General features: G+C 36.5%; 2 protein-coding genes across 2 annotated transcripts in view; both read right to left on the reverse strand.

Annotated features, from left to right (window-relative positions):
* The window catches only part of LOC145694474 (uncharacterized), a 32,007-nt gene extending 13,494 nt beyond the window's left edge, over positions 1–18,513 (reverse strand). The window contains exons 1-2 of the mRNA XM_081770770.1: positions 18,309–18,513; positions 15,056–15,198 (exon numbers count right to left, since the gene is read on the reverse strand). Of these exons, the coding sequence (XP_081626896.1) occupies positions 15,056–15,151 (96 nt within the window). The 5' untranslated portion in view covers positions 15,152–15,198; positions 18,309–18,513. The remainder of the gene's footprint in view (positions 1–15,055; positions 15,199–18,308) is intronic.
* A 304-nt stretch (positions 18,514–18,817) lies between these two features.
* Positions 18,818–19,791, reverse strand: LOC145694473 (protein Abitram-like). The gene has a single exon (XM_081770769.1). It carries the CDS (start codon positions 19,649–19,651, stop codon positions 19,085–19,087), a length of 567 nt encoding a protein of 188 aa, XP_081626895.1. The 5' UTR covers positions 19,652–19,791; the 3' UTR covers positions 18,818–19,084.
* Between the last annotated feature and the right edge of the window lie 7,925 nt (positions 19,792–27,716).

The raw sequence follows: 27,716 nt of genomic DNA on the forward strand, positions 1-27,716 counted from the left end.
GTTTTGGGTGTGACGTTTGTGTAGTGCAGGACATAAAAATACAACTACAAGTACGCAAAAATACTGGTATTTCGAATGTATATTTTTAAATAGTTGTCGGAACTATTTCAAGTGACATTTTGTGGATTTCAATAAACAAAAATGGCGCGAAATTGTGTAAACAGTGCGGATAGCTTCTGCTACGTGTGTGGGGAAGTGACATTTTCCTCACAAAAGTAGACTATAACACCACTAATAAGAAAAGCCTATCAATATTACTTTGGTTGTAAAATTGGAGACTAAGATAAATCTTGGGCACCCCACATTGTGTGTAACACTTGTGCCAGCAATCTAAGAAATTGGATTAATGGGAAGGGGTGCTCAATGCCTTTTGCAGTGCCCATGATTTGGAGGGAGCCAAGCGACCACATGAGAGACTTATTTTTGTATGGTTCCTTCCGTCAACAAGGGAATTTCCACGAAGAAGAAGCGGGCATTGATCTACCCTAACATTCCTTCTGCAATGCGCCTTGTTCCACATGGAGAAGGACTACCTGTTCCTGACCCACCTAAAGAATACGATCTTTTTTCTGATTATGATCAAGAAGTTGAAGCTCCTGAATCAAGTACTTCGAAGGACCCTACGTTTGTTGTAGAAGAACCTCCATGTGAACCACATAGACTTACTCAAGAGGAACTAAGTGATTTAATCAGAGACTTGGACCTCTCGAAAAGCAAAGCCGAAATTTTAGCGTCACGCTTAAAGCAATGGAACTTATTGCAGGAAAAAGTAAATATTTCAGTGTATCGGAATAGGGAGAAGATGCTCACTTCATTTTTTACTATGGAAGACACACTTGTGGCATGTACAGATGTAAATGATATCATGAGGGCACTTAAAATTAATTACGAACCTACGGAGTGGAGGCTCTTTATAGATTCGTCCAAGGTGAGTTTAAAGGCAGTGCTTTTACATATTGGAAATGAACTTCCTTCAATTCCTGTAGGTTACGCAGTTCATATGAAGGAATCTTATGAAAACTTGAAACGTTTACTTCAAGCCATTAAATATTACGATTTTCAGTGGCTCATTTGTGGTGACCTTAAAATAATAGCACTGTTGCTAGGTATGCAGTTAGGGTATACAAAATATTGTTGCTTTATATGTGAATGGGACAGTAGAGATCGTGGATCTCATTACCGCAAAAGTGATTGGAGTACCAGAGAAACTCTTTAGCCGGGAGTGAAAAATGTGCAGCATGAACCACTGGTAGATCGTAACCGAATTTTGCTTCCCCCTCTACATATTAAATTAGGTCTTATGAAAAGTTTTGTTAAGAGCATGAAACAAGAGGATGAGGCCTATAAGTACCTAAGAGGACAATTCCCTCGCTTAAGTGATGCCAAAGTTAAAGAAGGTGTTTTCATAGGGCCACAGATTAGGCAACTATTCAAAGATCACAAGTTCGAGGAAATTCTCCAAGGTGAGGAGAAAGCTGCATGGGAAAGCTTGAAAAGCGTTTGTTCACAGTTCTTGGGAAGACACCGAGCAACAAATTACAAACAACTGGTAGCAAAGTTGTTATTGTGCTACGAAAATCTTGGTTGCAATATGTCTCTGAAACTCCACTTTCTTCATTCACATCTAGACTTCTTTCCCGAAGATTGTGGAGCAGTAAGTGACGAACATGGTGAGCGTTTCCATCAAGATACTGCAGCCATGGAGAAGAGATATGAGGGAAAGTGGAGTTTTAACATATTGGCCGACTACTGTTGGACTATTGCAAGGGATGCTCCAGATGTAACCTACAAAAGGCATGCCAAGCGAAGACGCTCAAAACAAAATAAACATAATCCTGTACAAGGGATCACTTGAAACTTTTGTCTACATTGCAGTGTAGTTCTTGCACAAAAAGGTATTTGTACATATTTTTCATGTTTTGATGTTAATACTGATTTTTATTACGAAATTGTTAATGTTTAACTTGACCACGGTTACTTTATTTTCTGTATTGCTGTGAAACTGGTATTTGCGCAATTTTGAAAAAGGAAGTACAAGGGTATAGAAAGCTATAGGTTAGGGTACTTCTTAACTCCCCAGCTTATCACATCACAGTGAAATAGATAAAAAAAAAAAAAAAAAAAATGAAATGTAGGTTTTTACAAGGATTTTGCTTAAATGTTCTATAAATATTAATACATTTGTATATATACAGTTACTGTTGTACATACAAATGTGGCGTTTTTTTTTCACAACCTGAGCTAAGAAAATTCTTCTATTATCATTTCCTTTCATATTATGCTTAAATGAATGTAAAACTCGCAATTTCAAAGAATTTACATACTTTCGATCAAAATTTGTAGAATAGTGTAATCTACGTGCAGGAAGACCAAAAACAGTGACCGTTCCCGAAATAGTTGATGAAATCATGACATTATTCTTGAAAATCGTACAATTTGAGCAAAATGTATGGTAGATATTGTGAGCATTTCTCGAGATAGCACACAGTTCATAAAATCTGGGCATGCGCAAGCTCTTGGCAAAATGGGTTCCCAAAAATCTATCAGCAGATCAAAAAGTGAAAGAGTGGCAGCATCATAGGGAAGTAATCTCACATTTTGACCGCAATGCCGACCACTTTGTGTCACGAATAGCAACCATGGACGAAATATGGTTGTAACATTGCGATCCTGAAACGAAACAACAGTCAATGGACTGGTGACACTCAGGTTCTTCTCAGCCCAAGAAGTTCAAGAGACAGATCACTGTTCACAATTGATACAAATATTACACAGTTCATTGCGCTTCTTGACGACGATGAACATGATTGCTGGTTCCAGCAGGACACTGCTACATTTCACACATTTAACAACACGATGCATTTCTTGCGCGAGTTTGGCGAGCATATAATCTCTAAATGATTATGGTCCCCAAGTTCACCCGATCTGGCTTCTCCAGATTTCTTCCTGTGGAACTACCTCAAAAGTAAGGATTGCTTTAACACCAGACCATACACAGCGTAGGAACTAAAGATGAACATAACAAATAAGAATAACTATCAGTGTACATGTGCTTCACAAAGTGGTCTCAAACATGGTAAAAAGAGTTCGTAGATGCATTACTAAACGGGACATCCATTTTGAGCATATCGTGAAAATATACATTAACAAGAGTTCGTGAGTTGTGAAAATATATAATACTATATATATATCATATAGTATTATGTAGTGTTACTTAATGTCATTTGGTTTTATTATTATTTTGATGTGCGCATCTTTTGGATTATCTGTTATAATGAAACACTATCTCTGAAAAAGGTGATAGTGTTCACTGAAACCATATTGGGTCGTAATAAATCAAACACGACGCTTGTTGGGAATACTTCATTTTACAGATTTCCAAAGTGATGGAGATCTAAAATTTCTGGTTTCAACATTCATCATCATAGTAATACAATAGTAATAGACAACGAGAAGTTATTTATTTATTTGAGTCAGTGCCGCATAGATAGGTTTCAGCTCCGACTATATTCCTTTGTTGCAAAAGAGTGATAGAAATTTCCCACCACTTCGGGTCTCAATTTTGGTTTCCGTCAGGGTTTCCATCCAAACTAAATATATAAAATTCCCGGTTCAAAAATTTTCAACTTCACGGTCGGAAAGTTTATATAAAAATCATATTTACTGACCGCACAATAGTAAAAACTTTCTCGTGCAGGAACTAAGCGCGGCGCGGCGGTCGATGCGTTGTACTAGAATAATTCATCTGGTCCTCGTTCACCCTTACAATGTCTAAACTGTACAAGAAACAGAAAAAGCATTAAAATATTGGATTTTTTTTTTTTTTTTTTTGATAAGCTTTTACTATTAATTTGAACATATTCTAGATTTTTTCAAAGTTTGATAACAAAATTCGTGGTTTACTTTTTTTTCATGGTATAGGAAATCCACGGCTTTTTCACGGTTGGGTGGGCATTTTATCATAGAGCAACAACGGAAGAGAGAGCAAAAACTGCTTTCTAATATGGGTTCAGCGTCCTAAAAGTAAGTTTCATTTCAGCCTTTATCCTTCTACTAAAATCAGAAGCAGAAAAAGCGGATAAAGCAATACAACTTTTGGTCTCAATATTGATTCCTATTGTGCACTACCCAACAAGGATGTGTAGTACGGCGTGCTATATTGTGAAACAAGCAAACGCTATTAGAATTACAGTTCATTGGACTACCCGAATCATTGTTAAAATCAAATCATTTTAAATCTTAATTCATTAACTCAGCTTCTTAAAACATCTAGCTACGGACGTACATTGTCAAACAAATATTTCTAAAATCATATTTTCACTTCATCACCGTGTAAATTAGTCAATAAACAAAACACTACTAAACCTTTTTCATCACACAACATTCCTTTAAATTGCATGAGTCTTCTAGTTAAATGATCTCCAACGTCAATGCCCTTTCTTAACAAAACTATTGGAAACACGTTTCAAGTGGGTAGACATGAATCAAAAATTATCCAGTTCCATTTAGAAGCAGAAGCGGTCTACAAGCCATCATCCCAAACCATGAAGCGCTGAAAATTCATCGCAGCAAAAACAGGCCATGAAAAAACTACTCCATCATCTAGCAGTTATTATCGAACTACTCCAGTAATCCATTCATCGCCCCTGGCAAATTTAACAAAATAAAAATTCAATCGTCAATTTCATTTGGTTTCTTCAATTGCCACCCAACAAGTACAGCAGCACTTCAAAAAGTCTAATCATCATTCATCACAACTACAATGTCAACTAACACCAAAAATAATTAAGGCAAGTGTTCATTCCAATCCTTTTCTCCCTCTTTTACCTTCTACCTAATCTAGTCGCTATTTTATCAATTTAAAATAGTTAAATTTCATGTATACATTAAAGCATAACCTTACATTATGACACTTGCAAGTAAATTGTCAATTTTCATCCCCACCCACATTCCCTTATTTAAAATTTTATGTTAATTTATTAATAAATTGTAGTGCCACCAAGCGCTGGCTCCCTTTTCCTGAGGCCGCTAGTATCGTTTGTTTACATGGTAGAAGACGGTGTTCTTACAGTTTCATAGATTCAATAATTAATTATTTAAATACAAACAATTATAAATTCAGATTTGTTTAAATAAAACATTACATAATGGTGGCTTGAAACAAACTTATTATCTATTCTTGTAATATTAGGCCACTACCATAGGCGACAGGCAGTGAGCATACTTTAACATTTCAGTAATGAAAGTAAACAAATCGTTCATTTGTTTAGCATTCATAACATCGTTGAGATTAATTGATTTCGAGAATTTATTATTATTATTAGCTCTCTCTCTCTCTCTCTCTCTCTCTCTCTCTCTCTCTCTCTCTCTCTATATATATATATATATATATATATATATATATATATATATATATATATATATATATATATATATATATAAAACCAGAGTTTGAAAAACCCGGGTTTTTTTAAAAAGGCCCAACCCACCTGGGCCCATATGGATTTTTTCGGGTATTTTCGAAATATTTCAATGTCTTTGGGGTAAAAGTGTTAAAATATGATTTATACTTCAAGAATATCATTGTCACAACTTGCAGCAATTTTCTATTCACTGCTGCTTTGAAAAAAAAAAGGCTGCCATTTTGAAATTTTACGTTGGATCGCTGTCAAAATATGTACAGGTAATTTAGAGTATCTCGTGCTTCTACTTTCAAAATTTCAACTTGAAAAACCGAAAATTGCGCTTTGTAACGTGGATAACAGCTATTTTGAAAAAAAGGTCGCCATTTTGAAATTTTACGTTGGTATGCTGCCAGAATCTATACAGGATATTTAGAGTGGCTCATGCTTATACCCTGAAAATTTACACTTGAAAGACCGAAAGTGGATCCTGTAGTATGTGTTGTACACCAGAGGCGGATACAGGACGGGGCAGGTAGACTCCAAGTGTGTGGGGGGGAAGGAGTTCAGAGCTGATGGAGGTGAAATATTCGTCTAATGATCTAAAGGACGAATAAACAAATGTAGATCGAATTATCCCAGAAGCCTTAGTGACATTCGCCAAATGTTTTTTAGAAGTTCACTTCCCATACTTTCTGCGTTCAATTACGGGAACTTCCCTAGCACTTGTTGCAAGACAGTTCTTGCCAGAAAATTAATTTTAAACAATTAAAGATATAATTCATATTTTATAAAGTTAGTGTTTCAAAATGTCTTAAATGAAATTAAATATTTTCCAGTTTAAAATAAATGATTTTATTGTTGAAGTATTCACTTCCGATGCTTTGTGCGTTCAATAGCGGGAATTTCCCGAGTACTTCTTTCACGACAGTTTTTTTTTTTCCCTCGAAAATGCAGCTTTCTTTACTGTACAGCGTGGTCCGGAAGTGTGCGTACCCCTAATCGGTGTTTTCTGACGGTTTTAGGATGTTAATGGACATTCTTACCTGGAGATGCTTAATGAGTGGTTGGTGCCTCAACTGGAAGAAAATGGTATAAAAGACACTGTTGTGATACAGCAGAATGGAGCACTAGCGCACTTCGCGATTCACATGCTCAATTACCTGAATCAGACATTTCCTGACCGCTGGATTGGAAGAGGTTATGCATCTTCACGAGCTCCCTTTGCTTGGCCTCTAAGAAGTCCCGATCTGATGACACCAGACAGTGCTCTCTGGGGTTTCATAAAGCAACAAGAAACACTCGATATCACACAACGCAGGAATTACGAGCAGCTATGGAACACGCCTTCACCCTCGTGACTCCGGAGTATTTCTGCAAAACATCTGCGAGAACTTGGCGCAGAATTCACCTGTGTTACGACATGGGTGGTGATCATACCGATGTTTATGACTCTTAAGACTTCAAGGTAATTGTGTACAGACTATAACTAACACTATACTGTTAAAACTAAAGGGAGGTACGCCCACTTTCGGACCACCCTGTACATCGAAACTTCAATAGCATGGGCGTCTTTGGCAGGGGGACGCGTCCCCCCTAATATTTTGAAGTACAAAATATTCAACATTTTATTCTAATTTAATTTATTTACTGACGACAGAATAACATATAAATAATTATTATTATGTTTATTTGGAATGTAATATTCAGGCTCTGAAACGATTATGACAGGGTTTTTTATATACCTCAGAGGGTCCGTGGAGGTAAATAGAAATGTAACAAATGGAATCGAAGATAATTACCAGGTTGGGCTAGGTGGTATCATTTAAATTACTTTCTTTGATGTCCTCCACAAATTTTACATGCCAGAGACGCTAGTGTCAACTAGTACGGAATTTTGAATTGAGCACGTGAAATAGTAAGCGTTACGTAGTCTTCGGAACTCCAAACATTAAGCTTTCAAATTTGACAAGAATTTTTACGCTATTGCTGGTGTTGATTCTACAGAATGCTTATTTGAAGAGTAGCAACAAATGTCTGAACTAAACTGTTGTTGTTGGAAAACCAAATTTTACTGAAGAATATTTGTGTTACCATCAAAGGTAATAAAAAAAAATAATACTAATAGTTTTACTAATGCACTACATATTTATTGACAGCATCGGCACCTATGGCCTTAAACCCGTCAAACATATGAGGGATAACGTCCTTCGGCGTCGCCAACTCGGCGAGAACACTATTCACGAAAAGTATTTTCTAAAATATAGTTGCATATTTTACTTCAAACAGGCTATAAGCATAATTCATACATTAATTTGCTCTATAATTATCTCAAGCTAAGGTAAAGTTTCTTATTCATTCAGAATTTTATAAAAAAATGAAATGAAATATTTGAGTTTTACGTCCCACGGTTATGCCGGTGAGGCTAAAGGAGACGGTGATGATGAATAATGAATGAAATGGTGGAATGAAGAAAGTGGGAGGAAACGGGAGAACCCCGAGAAAACCCACGCACGCGGTGTTTGTCCACCACAAAGTTCACCTGGCGGGGGCTGGGATCGAACCCGGGACCCTAAGCACCAGAGGTGAACGCTCTACCACTGAGCCACCGCGGCCCCCAGAATTTTATAAAAGTCTTATGTTGAAAGATGTTGTATACCTAAAGCGAAAGCATCTAATTCGCCCAAGGAAAGACCAAAATCTGACAAAAATAACTTTCAATGTGATCAATTTAGTTGTACCAAAAATATACTAACAAAAAGCTCAAACACCCAGGTGGGTTTTTTCAGGTGGGTCCAACCCGAAAAACCCACCTGTTTTTTTCGGGCTGGGCCCACTTGGGCAAACCCTGTATAAAACGGAGACATTACAAACTTTTCTTGCCCCGGGATCCGCGAACATTTCTCACCGAGGGCATCCTACGCCGCTAGTTGCATGTTGCCATATTAAATTGAAATAAACAGCGTTCGAAAAATGCTTCTATTCAACGCAAGTGTAATGTTATATTTTGCAGTGTATCATTTTTGTAAACCTCTCAGATTTTACTGAGATTTTCAACATTGAAGCGAATGAGAATGCTGACTGGTTTTGTTTTTCTTTCTGGTTCTTTGTCGGATACAAAGGAGATATCTGCGGTAGATAAGACATGAACCAGAGGTTGAAAGGAATGTTTAGGTGGTGAGTCAATGCACACACCCCACAGATTTCGGTGAACTAGGAACACCTGACAACTTCTTGTCATACTTTTCGTGGAAACATTCGAAATTCCATTACGATCAATCTCATACATTTCACACAACATTCAATCAAACAAAAATGTGTGGATGGTATTTTACTTGGGACGCAAATTATTGCAACATGTTCTGCAATTGGTAACCCTGCTGTCAAGAGATGTTTTGGTGTTAGTTTCAATTGTGGCTGTAACAGTTAACCACCCGAGGATCGGGTCGCTGTTCGGGCGTCATTTATTTGTAATCGATTCGTCGTCTCTGTTCGGGAGGTCATTTATTTGTGACCAATTCTGGTATCGGGTCGCTGTTCGGGGTTCATTGTCCTACCAACAAGTATTCTCCTGGAGACCTGGGCTTACCTGAGTAGGACGTTGAAAGACCTCTCCAAGAAGGGATTATAAATTGTTTCCAAATCGCTCGTCGGTCTCAATGATGAGATGAGCATTAGGTGCCGAGAGGTTCGGATGTCTCGTGGCCCATTCCATCTCAATTCAGGCAGGTATATGCAAAATTGACTAGGTGACTATCTCTGATTTTTTTGAAAAATATATATTTGGTACCCTGTTGGAGATATGAAACCTGCAAAGAGGTTTCTCCCAGAAAAAATTTTGTCTTCGAGTTATGGGCTAATGAAATTCGGACGAAAATCACTATTTTTAATAAGAAAGTGGATGAGCAAAATCTTGAAAGACACGTAATTCAGTAACTACTTGTGATAATTGGATGATTCTTTTTTTATTTAGAAGTGCTCAAATTACATTTGTCGTTCTGATATAAAAAAACACGAATTACAGTCTAACAAGAGTATTTTGTAAACACCGGAAAACTTAGTAAAAATGTAAAATGCAAGAATTTTGAACCGTATGAAGGATTAAAAAAAAGAACTGTATTATTGTGACACAATATAATACTCCTTCTGGGATCCCTATAGATAATTTTGTTTCCCATCTACGATGGCACATCGGTGAGAAAACGTGAGTGAAAGTATGATAAAACGTTATTTTCGCCTGAAATTAGGGCGGATTTTCTCCAAAAGGCCACTCTTAAAAAATCTGCCTGAACGATCTTTCATTGTTCCCTATGTGAATCATGCAAAAAGAAATAGAGATATTTGTGTATTAAATGTTTCACAAATTTTTAAAATATTGTGTTGCACAGGGGCCGGGTATGCAACCACGCTTGGCTTGGTAGTTCTTTTTCTTTTTTAATTTTCATCGTTTGAAGAAGTAAATTGAAACGTGCAATGATGCAATATTCTTATATAAATGTACACTAGAATATATATATGGAATTTAACATGTTACAAAAAGTGGTGGATTTAAACAATTTTGTGGTATGTATAAATAACATGAAAAATTAATCAATAGCATAGTTAATCATTACATACTGGCTTCTCTCTCTTTAAGTCATGTTGAAGCAAAGAGGTCTTCTACCAGCATCGTTTCTTTGGAAAGGAATTTGTGATAGCGTGCTGAGGCACAAGTAAGAGATGGCGGAGTGAGTTTTAGAAGAACATCTTTCAAATTAACACTACACTCATCGTTTTCAGCTGGCCATTTAAAGGAAGTTGCAGGTCTATGAGGAATCATAAAAGACACTAATATCGCGAAATTCCTGTGAGAGTGAAACTACTTGACCCACCCACCACTGCTTATCATAGACGCAAGCAACAAAATCTCCAATTTGAAAGTCATTCAGAGTATAATACATTCTTTAATATATTGTTAGCTACTTGTATTTTTTCAAGTACATGTTTCGTGCTTCTTACCATGAATGTACCTGTATTGTCGACCTGCCAAAAATGACTAGACTGAATACCAATCACAGGTTTAACATTGGCCCACTCGTGTGATTTTTTATTTCTGAAGTCTTGAATAGTACGTGCACTTAATAATAAGAGCCTTGTGCCTTTGATAAGTTCCGAAACCGTGTTGACAAACGATTCTGCATCCCTTATAGCTCTTACCGGGTCATTTCGAAGATTAAACGTTGTTGCGTAATATTTGCAGAGCCCACCTATACCGTCACATGCACTTTTTTCGTGTCCTGTTGCCGAGGAGATCCATCTTCTCTTGATTGAGTCGTCTTGGAAATGTTTTTCAAGCTTATACAGCTGGAGCCTGTTTTTAAAATGAGAAGCCGCTCCATCTGAAATATAAATTATGAGCAATTCATTGTATGAGTCGGTGATTTCATTAACATCTTGATGTATCAGTTTGATTGCATAAAGTGCATGAGCACTATCATGTTGCAAGTCATTGCTCACTACCGCATAACTTTTTGTGTTGCCATTGAAGTACACTACACACGTAAATATAGATATCTGAGAATTGTGTCAATGATAACTTTGGATTTCATCTGGCAAAACAACAGGCCAGTTCTCGGCAAAATCGAAATGCAATACCAAGGATGTTTCAAGAAGTATAGATCTTTTTATTTCCGCTATGCTTTCTCCCTGGATTTTTCCAATATAGCTATGAGTTATTCCTTTTGAAATCCAGTACTTTACATGCTTTAAAAATCTATTTAGGATTCCAGTTTCTTTCACAAGATCTCCGCTATTCCATAGTGCATACGTGATTTCATCAGTATCTTGTATCTCTAAACTTTGCTCCGAAATTGCATTTAGTCCTGGGCAATTCACAGTCTTGCAACCAACACTTTTCGGTAGGATCGCCACAGAGACACAAAGAGTACAGATCTGTATCTACTATTTTTCGTTCAGTAAGATTGCTCAGGGATGCACATATGAGATTTATGATGATACAATAAATACATGTGCATGTTTGTTTCACCGGCTGACATTTAACCCACTTGGGACGTAAAGAGTAAAATTTAGAAATAGATATCTTTATATTAGGATTACCTTCATTCATCAATCTGAAGGCTTCTTTAATGGAGCGGGTCATAAAACGTTTAACCCTTTTTACTTTTTCACCGTTTTCATATACAGAAACAACATCTTTTTGATTCGAACTTTGTCTAGAACAGTCTACAGTCTTTACTATCATCTACGTAATATGACAATGCAGTCTAGAGGTAAGCGGTCGGTAAAAGGTGTCCTTGGTACGGATCTGGCGTTGCCCACATACCCTTTTCTTTTTTCATTTTGCGTGACTTATCTATTAGATACTTTGTCGCAGATGGGATGCGTTCGACGATCATGCGTTTACAGAAGCTTTCAGGCACGATACTGAGAAGTACTTTTTCACGATAGGGTGATTTCTCTATTGCACGAGTGATGTTGGAAAACCACATTTCACAATTATTGCAACTCTCGGACGAACTTCGTGAGGAACACGGTACACTCAAACCAAAAGCATCTTGTAATTTTCCAGACACTGCCGTCGAAAACACGTTTTCTAGTTGTTCTGATTTTCGTACTTGACTCTTCTTTCTTTCTTCACTTGTCATGTTTTTTTCACGGGCGACACTTGCGTATCAAGTACACTTATGCTACTATTTAAAGTACCAATCACTGCACTACTTGGAACGTAGATTGGATCTGAAGTCACTGAATCGTATCTGCAGTCATTTGATCTGTAATAATGATCGCACTATTTGGTTCAACCGAAGCAGCTGGTTTCTCGATTTGAGCCTTGTAATAAATAAAACAGTTTTTGCACAAGTTATCAGCACTGTTTACTTGTACTTGTGATCCGAAATAATTTTGTAATGACTCTGCAAGACTACCAACAACAGTAAAATTTTTCGTGTTACTTTTGTATATTACTTTCTTGTGTCTTTTTAGATAATCACTGCACTTAACTCTCTTGGTGCTATATTGTGAAGACATATTTGCAATGATAACTAACTTTTATATACACTTGATAGTATATCTATTGTGAAACACGAACAAGACGATGCATTGACATACACAATGGGTAATATCGTTGACATACAACACTTCACACAATGCAATGTATCTCCAATGCAGTCTAAATGCCAAATGGGAGTTATTCCAGAGCGTTTGATGTACTGCAAAACACCTGCATCATACCTAGGTACATGTTGCGCAATACTATGCAGCTACTTCAGTATCATGGTTGCATATATTGCAGGCGCCAACGCTATGCGTGGTTGCATACCCGGCCCTTTGCAACAATATTTCAAAAATTTACGAAAAATTTAACACAAATATCTCCATTTCTGTTTGCATGATTCACATAGGGAACAATGAAAGATCGTTCGGGCAGATTTTCAGATTTTTTAAGAATGGCCTTTTGGAGAAAATCCGCCCTAATTTCAGGCGAAAATGACGTTTTATCATACTTTCACTCACGTTTTCTCTTCCATGTGCCATCGTAGATGGGAAACAAAATTATCTATAGGGATCCCAGAAGGAGTATTATATTGTGTCACAATAATACAGTTCTTTTTTTAATCCTTCATACGCAAAATAAATGTCAAAATTCTTGCATTTTAATTTTTTTACTGTTTTCCGGTGTTTAGAAAATACTCTTGTTGGACTGTAATTCGTGCTTTTTATATCAGAACCTGAAATGTAATCTGAACACCTTTAAATAAAAAAAGAATCATCCAATTATCACAAGTAGTTACTGAATTACGTGTCTTTCAAGATTTTGCTTATCCACTTTCTTATTAAAAATAGTGATTTTCGTCCGAATTTCATTAACCCATAACTCGAAGACAAAATTTTTTCTGGGAAAAACCTCTTTGCAGCTTTCATATCTCCAACACGACTACCAAATATATTTTTTTCATAAAAAATCGGAGATGGTCACCTGGCCCCCCTGCCTGAATGGAGATGATGGAATGAGCCTCGTCTCGAAAACCTCACGGACGATCAGACGGTCATCCAGACCATAACGCACACAAATATCATTCACACATATAACGAAAACACACTGAGTTAAACGACACTATACTTATTTATTAGAATACTATTAAAAGAAGAACCAAGAGAAATGATCACAACATTAACACTATATATATATATAATTATTTCCATTATCAAAACCGCACTTTGCCTTTTCGATGCACTGTAGCCCTTTATCACTTTTATATAACTTATATATATATAGAAGATAATAATTCAGATTTCACTGTAAATGCTTTTCTCACACCACTGACGCACTTGGGGGGAAAAGTTGCCGGGATAATCCCACGTAGTAATCTCGTTGCTGCTCCAAACAGTCCTGAAGGGTTGAGGTAAGTCTTCAGCAAAATAACGCAGTCTCCAAAGTGGAATGCTAATGATGGAGGGCGCGTTTATAACTTACTTATACGCACAAGGTATGTGAACCTGGGACTTCACTAGTTGGGGCTAGGCCGTAAGAAAACGTCCTTCACCGGCTAATAGCTTGTGCCCCTTAACACAAAGTCATACTTAATTCCCGACGCGACGTGCGTGGTTGCTACACACAATTCCGGAGTCAAACTCCTCGAGCGCAAAGATTCGAGATACGGGCTGCAATGGTTGACTGAAGAGTGTTGGCAGTTCATTCTAAAAAACACTCAGTTAAATCACCTGTATGCACATGCAAACAGAATTCGGAACAGAATTTATGTTAATTTTAGTCCACTGGCCACGATGAACGAGACATTGCGATAACTAGGGCGTGCGAAAGTACAGATAAGGAACTGCAAAAGCGATGAGGTTGGCATCTCTCTGGTGTGTGAACATCTGGTCAGCTAGTATTTCCATAAATGATTAAAGAAACCACTTGATTCAGTTCCAAATAACTGCAGAATATATACTGTGTATATTAATAAGTCAGGGAGAAACACTGAAAAGGTTCGTCGCTCACTGAAATGTTCTCACCAAAAAGCAATGTTTTCCATATATATATATATGAAAAAACAATGAGAGACTTCTTTGTCCAGTTGCGTGGGAAGGAAGCAATTCCCACCGAAGAAAGAATTATTTGCGTCGCAAAATAAAGTATAATTCGAAAATAATAATCACTGTCTTTACGAAACACACAGAGCGTCCAAAAAAAAAAAAAAAAAAAAAAAACTTCTATTAACCTGGTAGCGGTTATATGGCCACAACCCGGTCACCGCTCTGTCGACCTATAAACATCTGCGCCAATAAAACCGCCGCACCTGCACATTATATAGTAATAATTAAGAAATAAGAGAAAAAATGAAATGAAATCTTTAAGTTTAACGTCCCACGGTTATGCCGGTTAGGCTAAAGGAGACGGTGATAATGAGAGATGAGTGAAATGGTGGAATGAAGAAAGTGGGAGGTAAGAAATAAGAGAGGAATTGTTTGTGATACGGATTCAGTGTCCGAAGAACAGGTTCCATCTCTGACTTTATCCCCCTATTGTAACCGAAAATTATAAAGGTATTACTGTTAAATTCAGCTTTCAATTCGCACAATGCTGATATTAATACGGATACTAACAGAGAATTCACTATACACTTAAACAATCCATTATATTGAATACTTACACTTAATTCATTATTTGTGCTATCAACGTCAGACAGCAAATAAGGAGAACATGCTTTTGTGAGCTGTACCAATAATTTCCCATCAGCAAAAGCCATATTACAAATGCAACTCACAGCCTGCAACTGGCACGCAGCATTTTGACCTACAATAGAGAACAGTTAGTGTTTCAATATGTACCCACTTTTCATATACATTGACTATACAATGGAAGTATCATTTGTAAGTAACACTAAAGACAATGAAAAAAAAAAAGTTACATTATTTGATTCATAACATTGTATCGTTAAATATAATAAATTTAACAAATATGAACTACGGCACATGGAGTTGAGTCTGAAAATTGGTATATACGTTTTTCAGGAAGTATAATTCATAAATAGGCAACATGCCTCTGACTAATGCAGGTGTTAAGAAACAGCTCTTCCTTTTTACGAATTCGTGTAAAATCACAACTCAATATCACGAAAGTGGAACGCAACTACAACTTATAACAACTTTTCTTCTTTCAAGAGGACACATTTTACATAATTCTTGAAGCAATGACTATTTATTTCTCTTAAAAGGATTTCACTGAAAAAAAAAAGAACTCTTCTATGTTACCAGTTTTTTTTTTTTTTTTTCGATACAAAGTAACGTTTATTTATCTCTTAAGTTCCTTCCCTCATTGAAGTTAACCTAATGTCTTCTGGGCTTTCCTTTTGTAAGAAAGAATTATACCTATTGTTACTCCACTCTTTTGTCACAATTTCACTGTTTTCGGAAAAGAAAATTGGCAAATTTAATTTTTAATTTCGAAGCTGTAATTCTAATGGACAATTCAGACCATAGCTCAATACTGAATCTGTACTAAGTAATATACTGTAAACCATGGTTGGCTGGCTTAAACCGAGGTGGTTTAAACCAAAAAAAAAGGGAAAAATGTTCGTAAAATCTTGATGAACACACATTTGTGATTTATCACGTTTCACTCCCATATATTATTCGTATTAGGAATTATACTACAAAAGCAACTTTTGTTTTTTATAAGTTTATGAACGTTTCTTTTGCGATTTTTATAGTTTATTATTATTGTTATGCAATTGTAATCAAAGAAAAATTCTAAATATTGTTTCATTTTAATAATCTTTACTATTGATAAAATATATCGAAATGCCATACTTTTTTTTTGGGGGGGGGGGGGTGTCATACAAACTCCACGAGAAGCATTTATTGAAATCAGAAGTATCTTTGGTATCTAAGGATTTATTGAAATCAGAAGTATCTTTGGTATCTAGACATTTATTGAAATCAGAAGTATCTTTGGTATCTAGGCATTTATTGATATCAGAAGTATCTTTGGTATCTATTTATATATATATATGAGTTAGACCTAAAGTGAACTCATAATTCGTATCTTTATTCACCTTTCTTACTGATATACAAATTAAGGTGTTGTATTTCTTTAACTTGGACTAATAAAAGTCGTAGTGAACTAACTTAACTAAATTATTAGTTCTGTACTCTGCAGTATTTTGAAATTGTCCATATGTAATTCTGTATAATGGTTTCACTTGTGCAACTGTTTATTTTTTGTCCTTCTGAAATGACTTGGCAATTATATTAACAAGTATGTAAAGATCAGTACAACGTATTTTTATCAGAGTCCTTCGTGAGTGAGTCGGCTGACGTATCGCATTTGTGGACAATTATTCCCAGTTTCGAATTCAAATGGAGGACAATTTCTCTCGGATGTAAGCTGAGAAGCGGTTTGGATTCTGCTTTAAGCTTATGTGACCCCTTCCAGCATTATAACACCAAGACGAAACAAACTCGTTTTTGTCCATATGTGATATAAATACATAGAGCAAATTACTTTAAAAAAAAAAAAAAAAAAAAAATTGTATTTTGAAAAAAACCATGGTTTTCGCCGCCCCTGCTGGTTCCGAAAATCAGATCGAACTTTTTTATCCGATTGTGTTCCTCTGATCAAGATCTATAATAACTATGAAATACATTTTTAACACCCAAATGCTTCAAGTGAAAGTAGAAGTGAAAGCACTCACAAACTTCAAATATTCCAAGTTCTAAAAATCACATTGGATTATCTTTTTTGTACCCGTTGTGCTTTTGCCATCGAGAAGATATAATTTATGTTTACAAGTGTAGTGTAACTAGATTGAGACCATTACAAGTGCTATAGGAACTCGTATCACTAAGATAACCCACGTCTTTTCATACACATACGCATATACCCATCTTCGCTGAAACGCCTGCTCTCTTTAGCCGCATCCCCAAGTGCCCATCAGCTTCGCCTGTCGTGACTGTTAAACAGCATTCATGGTTTTCAGTTAGCACGTAGCACATGTTGGTTTTGTTCTTCGCACTGTGATTTTATCGCGTCTGGATACCGTTGTTTATACTCAAATCGTAAAGAATGGTGATTTTTTTAACAATTATTTCTGGTGGTCTCTTTGAACTTCGTCTATCCTAAGTCTAATATTGTGATGTCCCCAGTGGAAATCTTTTGGAGAACAAGAGAAAATATAGTGAAAGAATTATAATTTTACAAATAATTATTGCGAGTAATGTGTTTAAAGTTGACCTGGATGGTAAAAATACTTTTGATGCTACGAAGCTTCCATGAAAACGTAAGTTCCAAAGAACTGCGATTATATGCAGTTCTGAAAGTCTGATCGTTTTTTTTTTTTTTTTTTTTAACCATTGAGTTCCTCTCACCGAGATCAATAATAATCGTGCCACATAACCCCAATTAATTTATACAAACTTCTTATGTAAATCTGCACCAACTGCATGTATATGCAATAGAAAGGATTCACCAATACTTTTTTAAAAAATAGAACAACATACCATGGCACAAATTCCGTTAACCTCCGCCAGCTTATAGAACACGAGGCTAGGCAAGATGGGTTCGGTTAATTATAAGTAATCGCGGCGATGCATAACGGAACATAACCCTATGCTATGGTGCTCTGTTAGGAAAGGACAAGATCTTTTAACTTCTGTTAATATTTCATCGAATGGTCGACGAAAGGAACAAAAACGCGAGTTGAAATATCACAGAATTATTACGGAAAAACAAAGGTTAGTTATAGTGGTACATAAAGATCAATATACCAAACACTTTCTGTGAAACAAGGCTTGAAATTTCAGATTTGAATCCAGTACCCACATCAGAGTTTGGTCTCCAGGTTTTCTTCGCAACTCGAAGGCAAAGTAAAGGCCACCCATTGTCAAGCCGAACTATGTACTCACCAGTGCTTATCAGAAATTTTGTGCCTTGATTTAATGAATCCTTTATTAGACTAACATTTCTCAAACTAGTCACATGTTGCGTGGGCTTGTGTATAGCCCGCTCCCCACAGTTCTTTGACACCGGAACTGGAAGAGTTGTTGTTACTACTACTACTTCTATCGAGAACAGAACCCAACGAACCTCTGCGGGGCTTCTAACCCGTTCCTACTACTACTACTACTACTATTGCTACTAACTTCTACTACCACTACTACTAATACCGCTACTACTTAAAGCTTCCTTACAGCAAGATTTACATCTTAAATCTTTATAACATGCGATTCTGATTCATTATGAACTAGTATGAATCGTTAGAATCACTATGGTTCGTTAAAAATCACTGGGGGAGAGCGGGCTATACTCAATCCGTTGGTGTTCGCTCATATATTTAGATCAATAATCGGAGCAATGAATTGCATTGTTTGCCATAAACCGTAATTGTACAAGTCTGTAGTTTAAAAACACACAATTTAAGTTATGCGGTCACTTTTATTAGTAACAAATAACTGTAATTACAAATTTGCACTAACAGGAACGATCAATACAAATACATAATCATGAAATAAATCTATGAGTCAACTAAACAATGTATTTAAGTTTTGCCTCCTAAATAACACAGGCTGGTTGCAAGTAAAACTGAAAACCACTAAGTTACATACGAAAAGTAACTGATGAAACATCTGAAAATGATACCTACGTAAATGAACTTCCATAAATTACATAAATAAACGCTTAACTACAAACTGACTCCTGCAGACCTCTTCTGTATATGTTCTTGATACGCATCCGTACTCAACAGATTGTTTTGTTGATCTTTGAGAGCAGTTATGTTAGGTAACACGATTGCTATGTAACCTTCTGCCCATGGCCTCTCCAGCAAAAGATTCGGGTTTTCAAGTAACTGCTCGTTTATTTCTACGAGTTTCCCTTTAACACAACTGAATATTTTGTATCGAGTGTTATCCTCACACTCTATAAAGCATAGTATAGAATTCGGTAATAGAAACTGAGCCCCATGTTTTCCTTTACCAGAAACCTTATTATCCAACCTATTGAGATGCATTGAAACCTGAAAATCTATCTTTAATATACGTTTCTTTTCCTGCAAAATCGGATGTGATGGTGCTAATGTCACTACACATATCTTGTTTGAATGTAAAAGAATACACTGATCTTCTGCTTTGTCATTTAAGTCCACACAATAATGAGGCACATAATATCTGTCGGTTACAGATGGGTAAGTTTTGAACACTGGAACACTTCGTTCAATAGGTTCAATGTCTATTGCCATATTGTTCTCCATTGTAACAGAATCAAAACTGCAAAGATTGTACAACAAAAATCTTTAACTAGGATTTCCTTCACCAGCTCTTTGCCACAAGTGCTTGTGCCTTGCTTTAGCCTTTTCGAAATTCTGCTTTCTCTTAGCTTCCCTCTCTCGACGCAAACATTTTATCATTTCTCTATCTTCATTATTGCAATATCCAAGAAACTTCCTGAACTTGTTCTCGTCGTGGCACTGCATCAACTTGGCTATTAAAATATTACATTCTTCTGTGTGTAAATTAGGTGAAAGATCCGAATGCATTTTACATTAAATCTTCAAATAGTTCTATGCACGCATTAAATTATAATGCACTCACACTATTCAGATTTCTTTTCTTTCTTTCTTACGACTATTATCAGTCAAATAGGTAGGTGCACCAGCTCACTAGGTATATGTGCTACAAATGCTAAATGGTCAATGTGTACCTCAAAAAGAGGATTTATGATTCAAAAACAAAATAGACTAACATACAGGACACACTAGAATGGACACAAGTCAGGAAAATAGTCAAAGTCAGGGAAAGGCCAAATCGAGAGAGAAGTTCAGACAGGGAAAGAGGGCGAAAAGCCAAGATGAACAGGGCAAATAGTAAGGGTAAGTGGGAAGTATAAAATGAAAAAGAAAGCGTATGAAAAAGAAGCTTTTCTTATTTTCTAGTGTCGTAGTATTTTCTTGTCGATAATGTTGTTGGAACTGGGATATACCCATAATTATTTATTTATTTAAAAAACAATACTTTTAAGGAACAACAAAAAACGTACCGGTTAACTACTCTAGTCACTTCAATTTATCAATTACGAAGCACTACACAATACATACTGCTACTCTATGTGCCTTATGCAGAGCCGTTCTGAAATGTGATTAATGACATACTAAAAAGTTCGACTAACATGTTTCCTGCAGTAGTCAGTTCTTTAGTATCTTGCTAATCATACATCAAAACGACTGCACACAAGGCTCTATGTGATCAAAAATCCAATTGGAAGTGCTCTAGTTCCAGGCCCGCACCCAGGAGGTCTAGGGGTCCGGGCCTGGCCCCCTCTAAAATTTTCACGGTAGGATTGCAAATTAACTATAACATGGTGATAAATTATAATACGGTTGGATCGGCCCCCTAACTTCAGCCGCCGCCCCTACATTTTTTGGTTGGTTACCGAGCTACCTAGTTCGCCCTTCTGTTTGGAAACAAACGTGCACTCTGTAACATAATCATCCGGAAATAATTCCCTTCTCGCACTGTCTCAAACTGTCGAGTGTCAATTGGTTTAGTTTGATTTTGAGTTTAACGTCCCGTTCAGCAGCGACGCTATATGAGATGTGGACCTACTGATTAACTTGAAATCCGAACCACATGAGCTCCCGCCGGCGAGTGTCAATTGGCTTGACGCACCACTGCACTGTGGTCCAAACACCCTCCAAATCTGGCCAAAACCTCAAAATTTGAAGCTATCAGAAATATGATAAACCTTACAGGTTTAATAAGGAAAGGCGTAAGGTGTGCAGAAATAGTTTGGTTTTCGTGCAGCTCGTAACGGTTAGGCCTACAGTTAATACCGATGTGAACAATTAAAATCGTGGAAGAAGGCTATGTTTCCAACCCGGTAGCGGACGCAAAGTTCATGATGTGAAAACAAAATAAAGTGTTGTTGTTAGCCGTCAATAATGATTTTGCAGAACATTGTTATACATTCGTCGTTCGTGACACATACGTAGAACTCTAATATGCTTTCATATACCAGTCAACATGTGAATAAATAAAATGAGATCGAAAACCAAAATTGGTATACTTGATATTGAATTTCATGTAGAGTTTTGAGTCTAGCCGGGTTCAGTTCTATTATGCGCTGGATGTTATTGTAGGGAATGTTATTTGTTAGAGAAAAGGACCGAGTGTTGCCCGTATTTGTTCGATCTGGTTTGAAAGGCGTATTTGTATATGAGTAGGATAATACTGTTGCGAGTAGTATTTAGGCTAATGACTGCTTTTCCTTATCATTCCAGAAATGCCATAAGAAACAACACGAATGAGGTGTCTAGAAGTCCTGCAGAATGTAGAAGAAAAGAAAGATACCAAAAGGCAACACCTGATTAGTTTCATTGAGAAAGAAACGTCCACCGAATTGACTAGTCCAATACAATACATAGTGCTGTCACGACGAATGTATAACAATGTTCTGCAAAATCATTATTGACGCCTAACAACAAAACTTTATTTTGTTTTCACATCATGAACTTTGCGTCCGCTACCGGCTTGGATACATAGCCATCTTCCACGATTTTAATTGTTCACATCGGTATTAACTGTAGATCTAACCGTCACGAGCTGCACGAAAACCTACCTATTTCTTCACACCTTATGTCTTTCCTTATTACACCTATAAGGTCTTTCGTATTTCTGATAGTTTCGAATTTTGAAGTTTTGGCCAGGTTTGGAGGGTATCTGGTCCTGGTCCACTGTGCACCACCGTAATAAGAAATAGTGTTGTCAATTGTCACGAGTTACAAGGCAATTCTGGAACTTGTCTCAAATGGTGTATGTAGGTGGCAACTTGATGAAATGCACGGGTCCAGTGACACTCACAGGTCACAGACATAAGCCCACCGACAAAAAAACTCACCGGACGAAAGTGAACCAGAGTCCACAAATTAATTGAGATAGTCATCCAAATTTTTCGAACAGGGTGGTCCATAATTCTTTACGGATGGGCACGAGCGAGTTTTCTTTGAATCTCGACTCGACACGAAACAGACATATTTGAGCTCGACTCGAGAACACGGCTCGAAAAATTTCCTCCAACTCGACTCGAATTTGGGTTGAGTTTCGAATCGAGTCGAGCCGAAACGAGCCATACCCTGTGTGGAGTTTCAAATACTCTCTTCAAGTGTCCTACATAGACAATATAATTATTATCAATGATACTATTACTACTACTACTGATTATTATTATTATTATTATTATTATTATTATTATTATTATTATTATTATTATTATTATTAATAATAATAATAATAATAATAATAATAATAATAATAATAATAGTAGTAGTAGTAGTAATACTATTATTACCGACCTCGGTAGTCGGGAAGACTAGGAGGCAAGGACATCGTTCAGGAGGTTCCGGGTTGTTCCGGATTTATATTTCGGAGGAGCATCAGATCTGTTGCCAGACGGGGTCAAGGAGTGAACCCTCCCTCAAGGTTAATTGACCCCCTGGAACTGTGAGTGGTGATAACCTGTGTTTGAGAATTTAATTAAAACATGAATTTGCTATAGAAACTAATTTTGCTCTCAGGATTACTTTACGTCATATATCCAAAACCAAACAAATCCTTAAGTTGCTTTTAAGTTTAACGTCTCTTTCAGCGGCGATGCTATATAACATACTGATTAACGTGGAATCCGAACCATATGAGCTCCCGCCGGGAATTGAACCCGCGTCTCCCACGCCAGAGGCGCGTACGCTAACCGCTTAGCCACGAAGGAGCTCCGAAGCAAATTTGTATGTAGTTTTAATTACTATACAAAGAATAGTAGAAAGAACATATAAAGAAATAAGGATCACACGCAAATTCAATGCCCACCCTCCACTGAGCTGACGTCATCTTCAAGAGCGAGGTGACAGGTACAAAACGGAATTGAATTAAATTTAATTACAGCAAACTGGCATCTTGGTTTATGCTGTTGGAAAGAGATGACATGTCAGAGTACTTTTACTTAGGATACCTCTGACTGCAGAAAAGGCGCCCAGATGAATTTGATATATCAACTCTGTGGGTGAACACTTGTTTGTCCTCTTGGTTAAGAAAGAAAATATTTGTTTCTCTCTTTTTCACCTACAAGCTAGGAAACGATTTTTTTAAAAGTTTTTCTCTACATAATGTCACTACTATCGATGATATACAAATAATAATAATATTAGAACATGTATAAACATATCTGAGTACTAAAAAATATATTATTTGTTTACTGGTTAACTGTCGGTTTCGGTGGTCGAGAAGTCTAGGAGGCAAGGAAGGACATCGTTCACGAGGTTCTGGGTTTGACTTCCGGAGGAGCAATTATTCGGAATGGAGCCAAAAATATTTATAAGTTATAAGGTGCCAGCGAAACATGTTCAAAAGTGATCGTCCCGGGTTCAGGGTTGTCAATGACTCGAGCGGCTCGGCTCACTATCTAGCCTGAGCGAGAAGTGAGTCAAACCAACAGCTCACCCAACCGAGTCGGCTCGAGCCCTCAGAAGCTGATCTCAAAAGTTCGCTTTCAAAAGCTCTCAATGTTCTTTCTTACATTAACTTACACAGCACTACAGGCAAAATAATTGTTTTATGATTTTAGTCTTTAAATCCTTAGATAGTGCCTTGATTTGTTAACATTTTAATTGGAGAAAATATATACCAATGACAATTAACCCACATTTTCTTTGCTCTTATTGAACTCTGCTGGTCTGTTGGATTTATCAGTAAAAGCGTTTAATCAGTATCAATTAGGGAAACAACGACACACTGAGGTTCTCTTAGGCTTCACAGCGTAAGGGTGAACATTTATAAATGTAATTGACTAGAAATTGGTAATTTTGAGTAATATGGCACTTTAAAAACAAAATGATAAAATATTTCATTGATATCAAAACATAATTTGACAGAAACATGAAATATATTGTCTAGAATTCAATCAGTTGGTTAAATTACTTTTAACATGTAATGCGTTACTTTGTCATCAACTTTTCCTTATATACAGTATATGACGCAAATTACACAAGTTGATAGTTGTTACTAATACCATTCACACTCAAGTAATACTGCCTCTTTGCTGCCAAATGGCGAATATACTTGCCTTCTATATGTGCGGTTCCGGGTCTATTCTTGGCGAGTTTGCTTGTCTCAGTTTTAACAAGCAGTAGGACCAAATTTATTATTCTTCTAGTCGATTTTCTGTATGTATAGATAGTGGCGAAGCGTACTATGAGGCTGTGAGGCCGGGCCTACCCTGTTTTCTACCGTATATTTTCTTTATCTTTGGTTTCTTATAAAATAAAATCAATACTTCAACATTTTAGTTTTTCGGTAAAAAAAAATAGTAGGTTGGAAACACTTGGAGACCCTTCAGTCTGAGCCTCACCAGATCGGTAGACAGGCTTATGGGCTATGCTGCTCAGGGAGCGAAGCTATTATCGCTGGGGATTGCACGCATTCTTGGGAAGGTGCGAAGGCTCGCCTCTGGAAATGTAGTTTTAGCGTTGAAGGCATCTTTCAATGCTAATATGTTATAAAGTGATTTCTTTAGCATAGAGTAAGAAGTTTCTGTGTGGAATTATGTATTTCTATTAGTGATAACTTGTTTAATTTAGGTATATACTCTCAGGAGTTATTCAGAGTAGCTGTTTTTTTCCCTACATGGGGCCTTGTTCATAATAGCTTGTAGAATATAAGTCTGATACATTAAACATATGTATAAATTTACCAAACGCTACCGTTCAGGATAAAATAATAATATTTGTGTGCAATTTGAATCGAGTTTTCCGTTTCATAGAATCAGTAGGGTATTTGCGATTTTGTTTCGGAGGGCTTTGTTTGTTTCGGGAGGGGCTTTGCTAACTTTATTCCTATAAATGTGAAAATTCTGCAAGATATAGATATATAAAACACGCGGTGTTCCACAGGGCTCGGTTTTGGGGCCTGTCCTTTTTCTGCTAGGCCCGCTATACACTATAAGATAGATCCTAGGAAATCTCTTACGATTTGTCCTAGAGTCAAAATCTCAACGTGTATGGCATCAGATCGCATGTCATTTCCTGTGTTCTGAACGATCCTATGAGATTTCTCTTGTTTAGAGCACGCTCTATTTCGGAAAGAAAATTCGTAAGATTTCGATTTAAGCGACATCAGGTGAGAGAAAGTAAAAACAAAACAAGTGAAAACACAACTGATGAGATATCTTCTGATCGTGCAGGTTTACTTTAGGTGTATCACTCGATATAATTGTTGAAAAAATATAATTTGTCACTGTTTCCTAAATGATTTGCGATGACCGACAAGAAAATATCTCACATAGCATAGATAAAATCCCTCAAGGGAACCATCAAAAGCAATTGTTGATAAACTACAATTCTTTTACGATTTGCGTAGAAATACGGGGTCCAGGTATATATAGTATAAAAACTATAATGCAAAAAACGCAAACCAAGTTGCGCTAGGTGGTTTCTAGAAAGTACGAATGCTATCTAACCGAGTCAGAACAGAGCGAAGCGGGCACGAGCGTCAGCGAGGGGGTGCGAGAGAAGGAAACAGGCGCGTCAGTGAATGTAGTGAAAATGAGTGGGTTTTGGCAATGATACGAGTTTGAATAGCACATGGATGGTATCGTGGTAGTAGCGCCCCACTTGTAAATAAACCGGTGGTGGAAAATAGTATCACCGGTCATCTTTCATATGCACTCACTTAGATAAATGTTTCGCAGAAGGGGTCCAGAAGTAAGCTGAAAATACAAAATTTAAAGAAGAAATAGAAGATGCAAGTACTTAGACCTAACACAACCTAACCAAATCTAACCTAATGAAATTAACTAACTTAAACTAACCTAATATTAATAGAAGTAACCGAAATTCTATCACTTTTGAAAATCGTGTTAGACTCATATGCTAATATAATCTAACGTAACATAACCGTAACTAACTTGAACCAACCTAAACTAAACTAATGTGAATAGAAACTACCGAAATTGTAACATTTCCTAGAAAAAATAGCTGGACCCTTTCTGCTAAACATTGTCTCTCAAATGATTTTACACTAGTAACCCTGCAGTTGTAAACATAAAATACAGGTGTACTACTTTGAATTTATTTATGTTGTTTGCAAAAAATTTGTTCCTTATAAATATGTCTTTTCATGCAAAGTATTAAATTTTACTTGTAAATCTTCTAAAATGTAGTCCGCCAAAAGTATACTAGCACCCTTCTGACTTTTATGTTTTTTCTTTTTCTTTTTTAAAATAGGTATCCAATTTAACAAAATAGCGCCTGATATTAATTTCGGTGGGATGTGCAGTGTGGTTAGCATAGTAATTCCCTTTGTACTTTTATTAAATAAAACTATTTCACAATGTTGATAAACGTCATTCGGTCAGACAGGAAAACTCTTCACGTGTATGGCATAAAAAGGGTAAGATTTCCTACAAGATATGTTATAACATTTTTCCGAAGATAAATCCTAAGATATTTCCTAGGATTGATCTCGTAGTGTATAGCAGGCCTTGCTACACGTTAATGATCTCCCTAACTACATTCACTCAGAGAATTCAATCTTATATAGATGATACACGTATTCTCATTACAGGTGAAAATTACGATACACTGCAACAGGAAATAAAAAAACATAAATAATGAATTACAAAAGTGGTTTACTTCACACGGTTTAAAAGTAAATACAGAAAAATCGGTAGCCCTGAACTTTCACCATTTACGAAACATACTCATGACATAAATGTATCAATCATGAATTCTGACTTAAAGTATGTAACTTTAACAAAATTCTTAGGTCTTCATATAAGGTCCCTTACTTGGGATACCTACATAATGTCGTTAGCATAAAAACTTAATATTTTCTATGCCTTGAAAGTTATTAAAAATATTTTGGATATAAGCATTTATTTTGGTATCGTTCAATCTTTGTTAATGTACGGCATTATCTTCCGGGGAAATGATTCACGAAGTAAATTAATCTTTAGTATACTTTTTAAAAGAATGTTGTTAAAATATTAGCCAATGCGAGAGCAAACGAATCATGTAAACAACTTTTTATAAGACTACAAGTATTACCACTGCCATGTCTTTATGTGTTACAGTTATTAATTTTCACGCGCCAAAATCTTCATGCATTCTTTTCCAATAGAGGAAAGTTACTGTCATAATATTAGATATAGCGAAAATCTCCACATTCAAAATCACCATACATCATTGTTTTAAAACGGTCCCATATACTTAGGTCCAACATTATATAATAACCTCCCTAAAGATATTCGTAACATTGAGTCAATGGATGTAT

Source organism: Thermobia domestica, chromosome 9 (genome assembly GCF_964235325.1).
Source record: "Thermobia domestica chromosome 9, izTheDome1.hap1.1, whole genome shotgun sequence".
Classification (NCBI taxonomy): Eukaryota; Metazoa; Arthropoda; class Insecta; order Zygentoma; family Lepismatidae; genus Thermobia; species Thermobia domestica.

Bases quoted from the DNA above. Each gene is read 5' to 3' on its own strand.
- LOC145694473 (XM_081770769.1), bottom strand. From the start codon at position 19,651: ATGGAGAACAATATGGCAATAGACATTGAACCTATTGAACGAAGTGTT.